Genomic DNA, 14,971 nt, shown 5'->3' with positions numbered 1-14,971 from the left:
ATTTGACGCTTTATTTAACATACTTAGAATTATCCGATTTAAGTCAAATATGCGCCGTTTTGTTCGCAAACTTGTTGCCATTTGGGAGGCAACTTCATTATCTCCCCTTATAAAACCCCCCTTCCTTATTCGCAGAAAACTCGGACAGCCAGTTTTCGCAAGCCTCTTTTGAGGCCAACTTAGTAGCAACAAGAGCGTTTTGCATGGACCGGAAGAGATGGTAATCACTTGGTGCCAGGTGCAGACTATACGGTGGGTGCGATAGGATATCCCATCCGAGCCCGTAGCTTCTGGCGGGTCATCAAAGATGTGCGAGGCCTAACGTTGTCCTGGTGTAACACAACACCATTCCTATTGACCAATTCTGGCCGCTTCTGGCCAATCGCCTGTTTCAAACGGTCGAGTTGCTCACAGTGGAGGACCGAATTGAGGGTCTGGCCATAGTTGAGCAACTCATAGTGGCTGATTCCCTTCCAATTCCACCAAACACACAACAAAACCTTCCTGGCCGTCAATCCGGGCTTGACGATGGTTTGGGCCGGCTCGCCGCGCTTCGACCATAATCTTTTTCGCTTGAGATTATCGTACGTGATCCACTTTTCATCACCAGTCACCATCCGCTTCAAAAATGGGTCGAATTCGTTCCGTTTCAGCAGTGCATCGCAGGCGTTGATTCGGTCCAAGAAATTTTTTTACGTCAACTTGCGTGGCACCCAAACATCCAGCTTTTTTGGAATGTGGTGCGTGTATGTGTGTAGTTGCCCATTTCTCGACAGGAGCAGGGCCCGTCCTGCTGTTTCGACTAAGGTGAACGCCTTAGCATTTTCCCGAGGCTTGTTACTCGATTAGATCATGTTGTTTCTATGAGCAGCAGTAATCTCCCTTTTTTTCATATTTTTCGTTCCACCACGTATTCGAGTATCAAATTAAAGAGCATCCTCTTTTGAGGATTTTAGATTTTTACCTGGCCCCCGTTATCATTGTGACTTTTACTAGCCGGACTAGCTTCGGTGGGATTTTCAGTTCGATCATTATTCTGTACAGAGCATTACGGTTTACACTATCGTACATCTGACAGAAATCAACGAACAGTTGGGGCACATCGATGTCATATTCCCAGCACTTTTCAAGCATCTGCCTAATTGCGAATATCTGGTAAGTTGTTGATCTGAAGCAACCTTGGTATTCCCTGATGATGTTGTCTGTATACTCTCTCAGCCGTCGTTCCCTGTATTTTTCGCAACGCAGACGATTACCCTTTCTGTACACTGGACAATTTCCACCTTTCGATTAGTAGTCTGTAAGCTTCGTTTTTCTTGTTAACCGCTTCCAGGCAAGTATCGTTAAACCATTCGTTACGGTTCCTCTGTTCTACATGCCCAAGGGTGTTTTTAGTTCCACTCTGAATACCATCCCTACTTTTTCGCCACATTTCATCACCACTTTCGTCAAGACTAGCATGAGGTAGTGCCTTGGTTGTGGACATGTAAGCCACTTTTCCAAATTAACTCCTCTGTATAATAGATGGGGCATATTGGAGCGATGGGTTGAGTACTTTGATGAGCTACTGAACAATCAGAATATCGGCGAGTTGGAGGTCCCGTCAACTAAAGACGACGGACAAATATTGCCACCACCAGGTATAGGAGAAACAGTCCGTGCAATTCATCGGCTAAAAATCATAAGTCGACAGGAACCGATGGAATTACAGCCGAATTAGTTAAATATGAAGGCGACCAGTCACACTAAGTGGTTTATCAATTTGTGCTCAAGATATGGGACAGCGAATCAATGCCTGACGATTGGCAACGAGGCATTACCTGTCTCATACATAAGAAGGGAAATATCACACAGTGCTGCAATTATAGAGGTATCACGTTGCTGAGTACCATCTATAAGATATTCTCCGCTATCTTTCTAGGCTGGATAGTCCCATACGCCCAGAACATCATTGGCCCATACCAAAGAGGCTTCACTCCAGGTAAATCAGCAACAGATCAGATTTTCTCTGTGCGGCAAGCGATGGAAAAACTGTTGGAGTATGGACAACAGTTGCACCATCTATTCATCGACTTTAAAGCCGCCTATGATAGCATAGCAGAGTAAAATGTACACGGCCATGAGAGAATTCGGTATCCCGACGAAATTAATAAGGCAGACTAGGCTGACCCTGACCAATGTGCGAGGCCAGATAAAAGCAGCAGGATCACTCTCAATACCATTCGACATCAACAACGGTCTACGACAAGGGGATGCCCTATCATGCGTCCTCTTTAACCTGGCCCTCGAGAAAGTGATCCGTGATGCAGATGTAAATGCGAGAGGCACCATCTTCAAGTCCACCCAACTACTGGCCTATGCTGACGATATCGATATCATGGGAAGAACGACCCGAGACACACAAACTGCCTTCATCCAGATTGAGCAGGCGGTTCGAGATCTTGGGCTGCACATCAATGAAGGCAAGAAAAAGTATATGGTGGCATCGTCATCACCGAAAACCAACCAACCAACAACATCAAACCGCATTGGTCAAACAGGCAGAACAAGGATAGGAGAATACAACTTTGAGACCGTTGATAATTTCTCCTATCTAGGATCGAAAATTACAACCGATAAAAGCTACGATGATGAAATTTCAGCTTACAAAAATTGTTTCGCTCGAAACGTCTCACCATAGGGTCAAAGCTCTTACTGTACAAAATAATGATCTTGCCAGTCCTCATGTATGCCTCGGAGACTTGGGTTCTTAGCAAGAAGAATTGCGAACTCTTGGTCGCGTTCGAGAGAAGGATCCTCCGAAGAATTTTTGGCCCCCTACATAAGGATGGACGACTCCGTACCCTACATAACGACGAAATCTATGAGCGCCACCATGACTGTCAGGTTGTGGGTAAAATCCGGCTCAATAGGTTACGGTGGGCGGGTCACTTAATTCGGATAGCTGAGGATGATCCAGCCTGAAAAGTCTATAAGGGCAATATCTATGGTAGAAAAAGAAGACGAGGCAGACCCTGCCTAAGATGGAGCGATGGCGTAGGTGAGGACGTCAGACAACTTCTAGGGATATCGAATTGGTGGACCTCGGCGCAAAACCGGGATGTCTGGAGTTCCTTGTTAAGGCAGGCCTAGACCGGATACCGGTTGTTGCGCCGTTGATGATGATGAAGCTTCGTTTTCTTGTTAATCGCTACGGTTCCTCTGTTCTACATGCCCTAGGGACAGGTAAACCACATTGACACCTCTGTATGATAGATTTTCTTTGAAAGTATCTTTCTAGAAGTATCACGGGAAGCTAGATTTTTTGAATGAGCTATTTTTGAAAACTAGTCGAAAAGTTAATAGCCAATCGAAATAAAACATTAATCAATGTTTCCACAGTGCCAATGCTTTATTCGTAAAGCGGACAGTTAATAAACAGAATAAGATTGAAAGGCAAGTTTGCTCGAAGCCAACTTTTTGTAGGAAAACAGTTTCAGCGCAAGAGAGTGGACAGCAAATAAACTGTTAATGCGATATTGATTGCGGCTAGTCAGTCACATATGCGTTGGCGTATAAGGAATGTTTTAATTCACATTTTATAAGTTTGTGTGGAATAGTAATTTTTATCAGAAACAAGTTGATGTTGATTCGAAATAGTTTTTAAAAAATAAATGTGACTGAAGGGAAATTTCTGCCACTTCATATCTGGGCGATATGTTGGATGATGCAAATAACGATTACATTTCAAAGATATTCACTAGAGCGTCTATTATTATTTTTCTTTATTTGAGAGAAGGTAATCACGCATGGGACATTTTCCTAATTAAGTAAACGAACATGAGATTCAAGTATCTTAATGCAGGCATACTATCTCCAATCATCTTTCCGCGTACTTGCATTTGCGTTTTTTACCCATGCACATAATATCTCACTGTTGGTTTTCATGTGACACGCGCATCTGTTTCATAAATTCGTAATGTTTCACAACACTTTCCCCCCTTAAGCTTGGATTGTCTTTCATAGTCATTTCAATCACTACGAACGCTTATTAAAAAGTGAAAAGTTTTTGCACTAAGGCGTGACTTGATTTTGTTCTATTCATCGGAATTAATGATGGTATAGATATTATTTGATATAAGAAAACAAATTGTATTGTTAATGATCTTGAGTTATTTCTTCTTACATATTTCTTGCCATAAAAGGCATATTGGTATAGTGTTATGAGCAGCATGCAATGCTGTGGGTAATCAGTTTCTTCAAAAGACCCGAAGGCTTATTATCAATTTTTAATATCATTAGAGTATTGGAAAAAGTAGGTAACTAATGTTAGAAAGTGAAACGCAAAAACTACCAAATTATATCTAATTAGCAGACTTGGTAGTCTATGGCTAGAATTAGCCTCCATCATGAATTTGTAGTTGAAAGGCTCAGCAGTAGTTACATATGTATCTATACTAAAAAATAGCTATGGCTTTTGATCAGGTGATTAACCTAAATTATTCCAATTTATATTTACTTTTGTAATCGGTGGACTTTGTTTGATGAGTCGTTAATGAACATTGCTTCTATTACTGTCTAAGAAGTTTGAACTGTCATATGAACTGAAAATTTGGCCGGTCAAACTTTAGTAAATATTTATTTATTTATTTAATGAGGACAATACACAAAAAACAAATTGCTTATTACATATTGTCCTCTGAGGGAGGAGCAAGTGAATGGCTTAATTTACGCTTAAAGCTACATAAGGAAATAGAGTCAAAGGACCCAAACTGTTGGTCGTTGTAGGATCGTCATAGCCTCGGGATCGGAGAGTAGAAGTAAATTTCGAACTCCGCGAAGGGCACATCAAAAATGTCCGCACTACGTGTATTATGAGGAGTCGCGATACGGAAAGAAATATCAGAGTTGGCAAAGCAGTCCATCAGGCAATTGCAGAGTTTGAAAAGAGTACACATATCAGGGAAGATACGGCGTTGCTGCAGGGAGTGGAGATTGAGGGTGTGGAGTCGTGACGGAAAACATTCACGTGTCTGATTCCCTTATAATAGCATGAACAAGGCGGGATAACCACGTGAATTAAGCTTATTAAGAATCAGCACATTCTGATTTAGAAAGCATTGGAACTTCGAACTGCGTTTTATAAGAAATAATTGAGATTAATTCGTCAGTACCAAGAATGAAAGCGGAGATTTGTGATTGAATATCCTGGAATATCAGAAGATTCTTTCGAAGAAGAATGGAAATGGCACCGAAGAATTTATCCCTGAGAATTCAACTCTATATTCACTTTAAGACAACTACTCTGCCTTGACTCAACAATAAATCCCCTTTTCCAACATTCCCCGCATCAAGAAGACATTAAACCCCATTACACAAAAATACGGTTCCAACTTCCGCAATGCTCCGTTCAACACCGATCCTTCAAATCTCTATTCCATATTTTTTTATTATTTCCCATACCCTTATTCCATAAAACCTGTGTTTAGCGGCCGCGAACTCATCTATAGGCATTTCATTTTAGCAGACATCAGCATCCCCATATTAGGCGCAGACTTCCTGTGTTATTGTGGGCTGCTGGATGACTTGCAGAACTAGACATTAATAGACCCTGCAACCTCGAACATTTCTACCTGCCGAGATGACACTCTCGATAATTTTCGAGGACGTTGCCGACCATCCCATTCGCGCACTCCTCCGAAAGTTTACCAACGTCAGTAGTAGTAAGTAGTTTCTCCAAGCCGGTACAATGTGCAGCACCATATCACCCAAGAAGTTTGCTGTTGCGAAAAGGGAGTTTGAAAATTTGATGAAACGCGGTGAATGGCGGCCATGCGGAGGTTATAGGGGTCTGAACGCTCAGACAGTTCCAGGGCGATATCCCATACCACTCATCCATGATTTGCCGCACTCACTAACGAATTGCCGTATTTTTACGACCTTGAATCTAGCCAACAAATCCCTGTAGCACCCGAAGACATTCCGAAGGTGGCTATTTGCACACCTTTCGGACTCTTCGAGTTCACTAGGATGACTTTCGGCTTGGGCAACGCTGTGCAGACTTTCCAGAGGTTCATCCACTCTGTTTTACGAAACTAAAACTTTTGTTTTGCATATATGGATGATGTTTTGGTCGCTCCCGCTTCCGAATCGGAGCACTTAGAGCATCTCGAGATTTTTCAACGTCTCTATGGGGCCGGACTTATCTGAAACTTTGAAAACTGCAGATTCCTACAGAAGAAGGTGAAATTTCTTGGCCACTTAGTTACCCCTGGCGGTATCCAACCTAACCCAGACAAGGTTGAGGCGATTAGGAGCTTTCCATTACCAACCACGGTGAAGGATCCGCGAAGGTTCTTGGCATGTTAAATTTCTATCGTCGTTTCTTTCTCAGGGCCTGAATGTCTACTTGTCTGGGTCCAAAACTCAAGACTCCCGCGATGTTGCGTGGTCTGCTGAGGACGTCCATGCGTTTGAGACAGACAAACAACAGCTTGTTGAGAAAACACTGCTAGCATTTCCTCAGTCAGATGCTCCCCTAGCTGTGTTCGTCGATACATCAGATACTATGGTGTTGGCCACTCATCACCAACGGCTAAATCAAATTTGGCAATCGTTGAGCTTGTTTTCAAAACAACTCAACCCAGCTCAACGCAACTACTACCGCGTATTTCGCTATAAAATACTTCCGCTTCTCGCTTGAGAGACCGTTTACTGTGTTTACGGACCACAAGCGTCTCCTTGCCAACTTAAACACTTGAGTTATAGTTTACTTCTGATATCCAACATGTGTCTGGTAAAGACAAAGTTGTTGCAGACGTTTTGTCTCGAATTTCGGAGGTCACAGTCCCCGCCTCGATCGATTATACGGCAATCGCCGAGGCACAAAAGGGCGAGGCAGAGCTTCAAAGCTTGAAGGCAAATTCCAAATATAAATTCAATGGGTTTCCTATTTTCGGCTCAAACTCTTACTTAACTCTGCGAGACCTCAAATAAGGGAGGGGGCTCCCCAAAAACTTTCACACTACGGATAGCGAACTGTTTGGCCGATATGAGTTTGCTAGCGTCAAATCCTAGCCAGCCTTGGGAATGAGCGATGTTTTCCCGCTCCGTGGGAAGTGACCGACCTGAATATTCCAATTAGATCAATGGGTGAGATACTTGATAGCGATAAGTAGTAACTATTTGACAGTTTTGTCGGAAACGTTGGCAAGGCCAGGAGCTTTTTTTGGATTCACTTTTTGCAGTGCGCAATTGAGGCGGTCTTTCGTTCTTATGCAAAATCCGCTTACTGGTTCAGCTCAGCTCAGCTCAGGGGGTAATCTGGGAATAAATAGATCACTGCCCGAGGAAATTGGTTAAAAACACTGCAGTTATCGGCATCGCTCCTCGCCCATTAGCAAGCCCTAATGGTGGCTCAGTCTGTACCGGTCGATTCAGCTTTTTGGTCCCTCCATAGAGAGTAGTCTGTGATAGGGAGGGAGATTACTCATGAAATGCCACTTTCTTTGGTCCGGTCCGGCATTAAGTTGATGCAGACTTAGGACCGCACAATTCCCAAAAAAAAAAATACTTTCTGTTTCTGCTTTTAGACCATTTTCTAGTTTGTTGGTAGCTTTTGCGAGCTCCTGCTTCAATCTCGGGGATCGATGTTCCTGCCATTCTCGCTTCAAACTTCGTCTACTCTTTGTAAGCTGTTGGATTTCCGTCGACGATATTTTTCTGAACCCAACACTATTGTTCAGCGCAGGAGAAGACGGTGCATTGGAACTCTGACGTGGAAATGAGCGCTGATATATTTTTTGCACTTCAACCAGCCAATTTATTGCTTGGCTGGTGATAGTGATTCTAACAGGGGAGTGATCCGAATATAAGTTAAAGTTGGCTGGGGGGCAAATCTGGCCTCGACGATATTTTTTGTAACCTCAAAATCGTTATGATCAGATTTTGCACAGGTTAGTGCGCCAATACATTGGCTGTCCTGAAGAAATAACATCAAGCCTGTTGGACTTGCTTATGGTGTCGAACAGTTGTTTGCCTTTCGGAGAGATTATTCTTGATCCTTAATGGGTGTGCTTGGCATTACAGCCCCAGGCCGCTAAAAATTTCTTACCAAGAGTGCCGAAAAAACCAGTAAAATGATGTGCTGTAATTTTAAAATTTGGAGGTGATTTCGTCACTAGATTCAGTTACGCGGATAGATGTAGGGTGAGAGTATTCCTTGCAGTTGCTGTTCAGAGTGAAGGGTGTAAGCCGGGATTATATTTGACTACCGGCTCCACCCTTGTCATTTGGAAGCTTGTTGTCATAGAATTTGTATCCTTGCATCTGGGAGTGTTTTTTTTGTACAAGATGCTTTTCGGAGATTAGCAAAATGTCTATAGCATTGCCTATTAAAAATTTGTACAGATCATGTACAGTTTGACGGATGCCATTTGCATTCCAATAACAGATTTTCAGCTCGATCATTTGTTACCGATTACGTATCATCTCCTGGAACATGGTTTTCATTGATGAATTGTGTCATAGCTTGCGTCAACGTGACGAGGGCCGTGGAGAGAAAATCCGGGCCCGGGATGAAAATTATGCGGAAAAGGTGAGCACGCGGTAAAAATTATCTGGATCCACTATTATCCCTTTTGTTCACTCAAATTTCAATCCTGGGTCCTCGAGAAAACTCTCCAGGGAATCTCTCTTTCCCACCCCCTCTCGCCAGACTTGCATTCAATCTATTTAATAATAATATAATAACCAGCTGATCTTAGTTACAAGAGTCATACATGGCTTACGAGGAATTCCTAGTGATTGAATGTAAATGTTTAGTTGATTGACCATTAAATGGTAAAGTTAATGTCATCAAGAAATCTAGTCAAATTTGCATATTTTATTAAGTGAATATCATTGTTTACTATTCAGTTAATATCAAAGGTATTTGCAATTGAATAAATTAATGTAATATTATTACGCTTATCAACATTCAAACCGGTAAAAAGCAACTTGGAATTAATTCAAATTTGCCACCATCTATTTCAATTGCAATTTCTCAGGAATTTTAAAAGTTCATCGGAAAATGCTGAATGCCTCATAAACGTAAAATACATCATAAGAATAACAATTATCAGAGTTACAGGGCAATTGTACGGTGTCGAACCGTTGATAGCATGACTAATAAATAATGATGTTCTCAGTAGACTCGTCAATGCACCCAAGCATGCAAAATATGTTTCCTAATCACAATTAAGCAGTAATTGCTATTCATCTATCTGGGTACCCACCAGATAGCTAGTTAGATTTAGGTACGTGCTCTTTTATGTTGATATTATAAGCTCCAAGTGCGGTTCAGGTAATTGTTCGCATATTTCAAGCCTGGAATGCCTTGTCCATGTCGGAATTTCTCCAACGAATGTATTCGGTGGTTAACTATTTGTTCATTTTTCAAGGCACTTGACTTAGTTAAACTGAGATTCAATGAAAAAAAAAAGATTGCTAGAGCTTGATCAAAACATAACTTGATTTATCTAAATTTCGAAATCCCAACAAAGTTTCAGATTTTAACGGTCGCATGTGTGATATATCGACCAACCTATATTCAAAATCCTTCTTAGTCTCAATAGCTTACCAACTCGTGTAACGCATCATCGATGCAAATTTATGATAGATGCAAGTTTGAGATTTGATGCTTGATTGATTGCTCGTTTCACTTATACTACAGAGACCGTTACGGTATGCCTACAATTCATCATGCACTATAGCCTATGCAATTATTCATAGCACTGAGCTTCACCAATGGGCCGTTATGCAGATTTTATGAATTATTACGTATCGTTACGCTAGATCGCTTAACTGCTAACGAAAAAGAACATCTGAAGCCGAACTTACCTCCAATTTCGAGCAACCTTTTAATAAACCTTCCTCAATGGATTTAATCTTGTTTCCTGATAAATCGAGTAGTCGTAGATTGATTAGCGGATGAAATTCTGCCGACGAAAAGATGGGATTTAGACTATCGCCAAGTAGGTTGTTGGCTAATCGCAGTTCGTTCAGAGTTTCCTATGTTGAAAGATAATGTCGAAAATTGAGTTTTTGGGGATTTTCATTAACCTTTGATGTGGTATTTACCTCTAAGCCGACGAAGCTCTTCTCTGAAAGACGACGGACAGAATTGTTGGAGAAGTCCAGCTTTTTAATTGGAAGATCTAATGCCCCAAATGCCTATCGAATTGAAAATAAAGATTAGTTAAATAATATTTGTGTAAAAATTAACTGTGCGCACAGTTATTGAGAAAATGTCTTAATTTGAAATAATTGAAGGTTTTTTTTTTTAAAAATTCAAATAAAAGGCAATGGCTTGACCATTATGCGTATACATAAATATATGCATGTAAATAGCAAATTCTCTTTCCAAATTTTAATTAATAATACTTGCATATTCCTTAAGATACAATGAGACCTAGGCACTTTACGCTCTAATACTTTCAATGGCACCGCGCAATTAAAACTTTAATGTTAAATTTTTAATTAACGGGAATGAATTTATTAGATGCAATGCTAGCAATTCATAAGAAATTATAGTATTATTGTAACATATCCGCAAGTACATAACATATATATGGTGCTAGGTATTACGCTCGTGAGCATTGTTCCTTTAGTTTACAGCATTTCAACCTTCTTTTCTATGCCTCTTGTATGTAAGCATTGACGTGATTGTAACAATAAAGAACGCTGTTTCGCAATAATGTACATACCTGAGCGGGCAAGACTTGTTGGCCGCTAAATCGTTGCGAATAAGAAATGATTGGAGCACCAACTGGAAGTTGCGGAGCCTCACCATGAAAAACGACCTGATCGCAATCCATTGCAACAGCACCAAGTTGCCCATTTGGCCCGAATGGTTCTACATTACACCTGAGAATATGATAAAGTAAAATTTGTGATATTGCTTCTCGTAAAATAACTCACTACCAAATGAAGTATATATGAATGTTGAACTAAATCTGGTGTCGAAAAGATTAGATAGGACAGATACTTTAATATACTGCCAAATGAATTTATATTATTGAACCACTATTAATGTTGCTAGGAGGTAGAATAAAGAGAGAAACCGAAGGAAATTGAGGTAGGCTCTGGTTTACGGCGTTTATTTCCCCAACCCGAAGAACAGAAAATAGGAAAAAGATGACGAATATTAGACGTTTTTGGTAAAGCACAAAATAAAACCGAGTTCTCAAGCCTATTCAAAGAATCAACCATAGTTGATACGAATGGAATATGGGTTGACGGAGCAAGAAAAGGGAAAAAGGGGGATTGGCGGACGTCTACTGCAAAGTTTAGCACTGGCTAAAGAGGAATCATCAATCTACATACACCAATTAAACGCTTGCAGTTCTAGCAGTAAATGGGAGCCCTATCTATTGTATCTAATGCAAATAACCCACCTTTCTCGAAGGTGGTTTCATATTTTTTCAAAACCCAACCGCCTAATGTAAGTTCTATATTGATATTAATTTTCTTATTTGACCTATTAAGAAAGTACCGGAGTTCTAAAATTCAGAATCACTCACATATTAGTTGAAGGATAAAAAATGAGGAACATTCTACCACAAAGCACTAAAGCAGTTATAAGCAAACAAATTTTCGGTAAGAAGTCTTTGGCTAATTTTAAGATTTCCTGCGTTGATTGTATTTATTAATTTAATGGATAATAAACAGAGTAAACTCCGATTACTTATTGCCCTCAGGAGGAGGTAGGTAGGTAGGTAGGAGGCGGCCTGGTTCGATTGTGTTTCAGGTTAAAGTTGCATAATTCGGCAAGTCCTCACTCGATCTCTTCGTGGTGGCCGAATTGGAAACCCGCTTTGGATGGGCCAAGAGTGTGTAGGGCCGGGCTGCGAGTAGGCTCATGCAACTGACAAGGATCTGCTTGTCTGCTGGTCATATATTAGAGGCAAGTAGATCTGGCGGGGGAATGGACCGAAGCAACAGCCCGGGGATCGTCCTCCCTGCATCGGAGAAGGTGCTAATAGGACACCAAGCCAAGGTGCAACAGCATACGCCGAGGGTCGCGTGACTAATGGCGAGCTTGGTCTTTAGTATGCGAACTCTGAATACCTTGGGCAGCTTCAGTTTCAAATAAGACCCTTACCTTGGTGACCTGGCTAGCCAGGGTGGAGAATGTGGTACTGTCGACGAGCGGGATGAAAAAAACCTCGTTTGATACCAGGCGATTGTTAACTGAGGTCGATCAAGATCACAAGCGAAGCAGAGTGGGCAAGAGCTTCGATGCTAAGCATCATCCGAAGAAAAGTACGCAGCAACAGCCAGTCGACGGGCCACGAATTGCGAAACCCTTCAGCGACGTGGCCAGGAGCCACTTATGTGTGGCGCTGGCGAATGAAAATTTCGCTAGCGGCAAACTAGCGCCGGGGGTGTGGACCAGTGTTGAGGCCAGGCTGTTAGCGATTGAACATCTCCTGGACACCGAAGGTAAACACACGGGATTAATCCCCTGCTTTGATTTCTCTAAGGTAGTCGGTGGGTTCCACATCATAGTTTGCGAGGACCAATTCTCTATGGACTTTCTCGGTTCGTGCGTCGCTAGGATCAGCAACGCTTGGGACGGCATAAAGCTCAATGTCATCCCTTATGACGAGATTCCGAGAAGACCGGTCGCTCGCATCTGATTGCCGAAGATCCGTATGGATAAGGACAAGCTCGTCCAATCCCTGCGTCTTCAAAACCCCAGGATTCCCATGGACGGCTGGGTTATTGTCAAAGAGGAAGAACCCCAGACAAACAGCCAACTTTTTCTACTCCGTATAAACGAAGGCGCTGGAAAAGGTAGACTATAAAGTGCGATTCGGGGTCAGGAACGGAAAGATTGAAGTGTTCGGCCTTGCAAAACCGGCGACTGATTACCTAGGTCCAATCGACGCCGTCAACGAGCTGTTGGAGGAGATGACGATCGACAGTCTGACCTGCTCCTAGAAGAAGATATTGACATCGGACTAATACAGGAGCCCTGGGTCGGAGGTTACCGAACCATCAAAGGGCTCCAAAGCAAATATTTTAATTTATTCCACAGCACAGGAGACGCTAATTAGGACAGACCAAGAGCATGTATTCTCGGGAGGAAGAGTCTGCACCCTTTTCTGTGTCCGGACCTGAGCTTCAGTCAAGTTGGAGCAGGCAGTGGTAGAGAACGTGTATATTTCCTCGGCTTACATGCTCACGACCGATCAGCTCCGCCAGAAGAACTACAACATCTGACGGACACCATAGCAACAATCCTTTTCTTGGCCACTGCCTCTACATTGCCAAGGTGTTTTACCAAAAGTCGTACCCCTAACGGTTTTCGTTTGTCCTATGTAGTACATATCACAAAGCGAACAAGATGTTGCCGCCCTGTTAGAGACCAACTCCATTATCCCCTACTAAAACATTTTTTAGTTTGTGGGCTGTGGTTGAATAGGCAATAACCATTCCCCCTTTACCTTTCAAAATTCCATTCTAATCGTGCGTTTTCTATCTATCCGGTTTTTTTATTCAGTTTATTATAGATTCAATCGCGAAGACATTGCAATTTTTTTAATTTTTAATGGAGTATTTTTTCATGTTTTTCAAAAACACTTCATTTTTGACGTGGAAAAAAAAACAACGTCTCCAAAAAGGATTGAAAGGGATAGATACTCGTACGATTTATGGACGGTGCCTTCGCTATTGTCCACAAAGATGAGCTATGTACACGCAGTTTGGAACGATTGAACTCGGTGCATAATATAACGTTTATCATGAATGTAAAGAAGGATACATAATTTCCCTTTCTTGACCTCACTATCATCAATAACCTGGGATTACTACTGTCTACATGCAAAGAGGGTGAATAATTGCGAACAATTTTACCTATTACTTCGTAGACAAAATGGCACCATACTACTCAATGATTAGCAAAATTGGATGGTTAAATTCATTCCCGAAACAGGTTGAACGGATTTAAGCCTCTCGTTAGTGAATTTTTATTCATCATTATCAACACCACAAGAGACAGTATCCGTTCTAGGCCTGCTTTAATAAGGAACATCAGACATCCGGGTTTTGAACCGAGGTCCACCAATTCGTTATCATAAAAAGCTGTCTGGTGTCCTGTAGTAACGGAGCCCGTATTCAGGCGATATGCTGGCCCTCATAGCTTATATAAGGATATCAATGATAACGGACTGAAAGTCTTGGGGGTTTACCGTGTAGCCATAATCCCACGGCCCTCTTCGGACACGGATTGATTTTGGGACCACAATCAGAGTGCAGGTTCAGCATTCATACCAGTAGATGCGAGGTCTATCTAACACTTCTCCCACAACTAAGGGGTACGGCACCCGAGTTGTACAGCGCAACTTCACGCTTGAGCTCCGAGGAGCTCTGCCCGCGATGTAGACATAACCACAACCACCATGAAACTCCCACTAGGGGGCCAACCGTAAATAACCGGGCCGAGAACACATCCTCCAGGAATTCTCCTGGAGCATATGCTCTCAGAGGGCAATCTTGGTTCCCATGGTACCAGACAACCTCCGGTGAGGCTTCGTGGTAGAGCCACTTCAGATGAGTTCCTTGCAAACTCGGGTCTGATCGCCTTCCTCGAGTACGTAGGGACAATGATGATAACGGACTGTGAATTTTTCAATTAGCAGTGTCACACGAAATGGTTTTTGGAAGTACCTGGTTTGAGCGGGAAGCGGTTCACTAAGAAACGTGGGCCTCTCCAAACGGGACCACTTTCAACCAACCAACCTCGCAGGCTTGATGAATGTCAGAAGATATGGGAGGGCAATATAGACTCGGATCACTATCTCGTTAGCATGGTGCACCGAGCTCGAATAACAACACCACCCAGAATCCTCTCTGACAATCAGGTGAGAGTTAACACTGAAGTCATCCACAGCATAGTCCTCCGTAAGACCTACAAAGGTGAAATGGATGCCGCAATAACCGCAGTCAA

At 42.2% G+C, this 14,971-nt stretch overlaps 1 protein-coding gene across 2 annotated transcripts in view; it reads right to left on the bottom strand.

Moving 5' to 3' along the window:
* LOC119651676 (chaoptin) overlaps nt 1-14,971 on the bottom strand; it is a 103,099-nt gene that overhangs the window by 14,352 nt on the left and 73,776 nt on the right. For both annotated transcript variants that reach the window (XM_038055371.1, XM_038055370.1), the window contains exons 3-5: nt 10,725-10,884; nt 10,099-10,191; nt 9,859-10,029 (exon numbers count right to left, since the gene is read on the bottom strand). In XM_038055371.1, the coding sequence (XP_037911299.1) occupies nt 9,859-10,029; nt 10,099-10,191; nt 10,725-10,884 (424 nt within the window). The remainder of the gene's footprint in view (nt 1-9,858; nt 10,030-10,098; nt 10,192-10,724; nt 10,885-14,971) is intronic.

The sequence above is a fragment of the Hermetia illucens genome, chromosome 3 (genome assembly GCF_905115235.1).
Source record: "Hermetia illucens chromosome 3, iHerIll2.2.curated.20191125, whole genome shotgun sequence".
NCBI lineage: Eukaryota > Metazoa > Arthropoda > Insecta > Diptera > Stratiomyidae > Hermetia > Hermetia illucens.
Note: the sequence above shows the minus strand (reverse complement) of the source record. Positions and strands in the feature narration are given on the sequence as shown.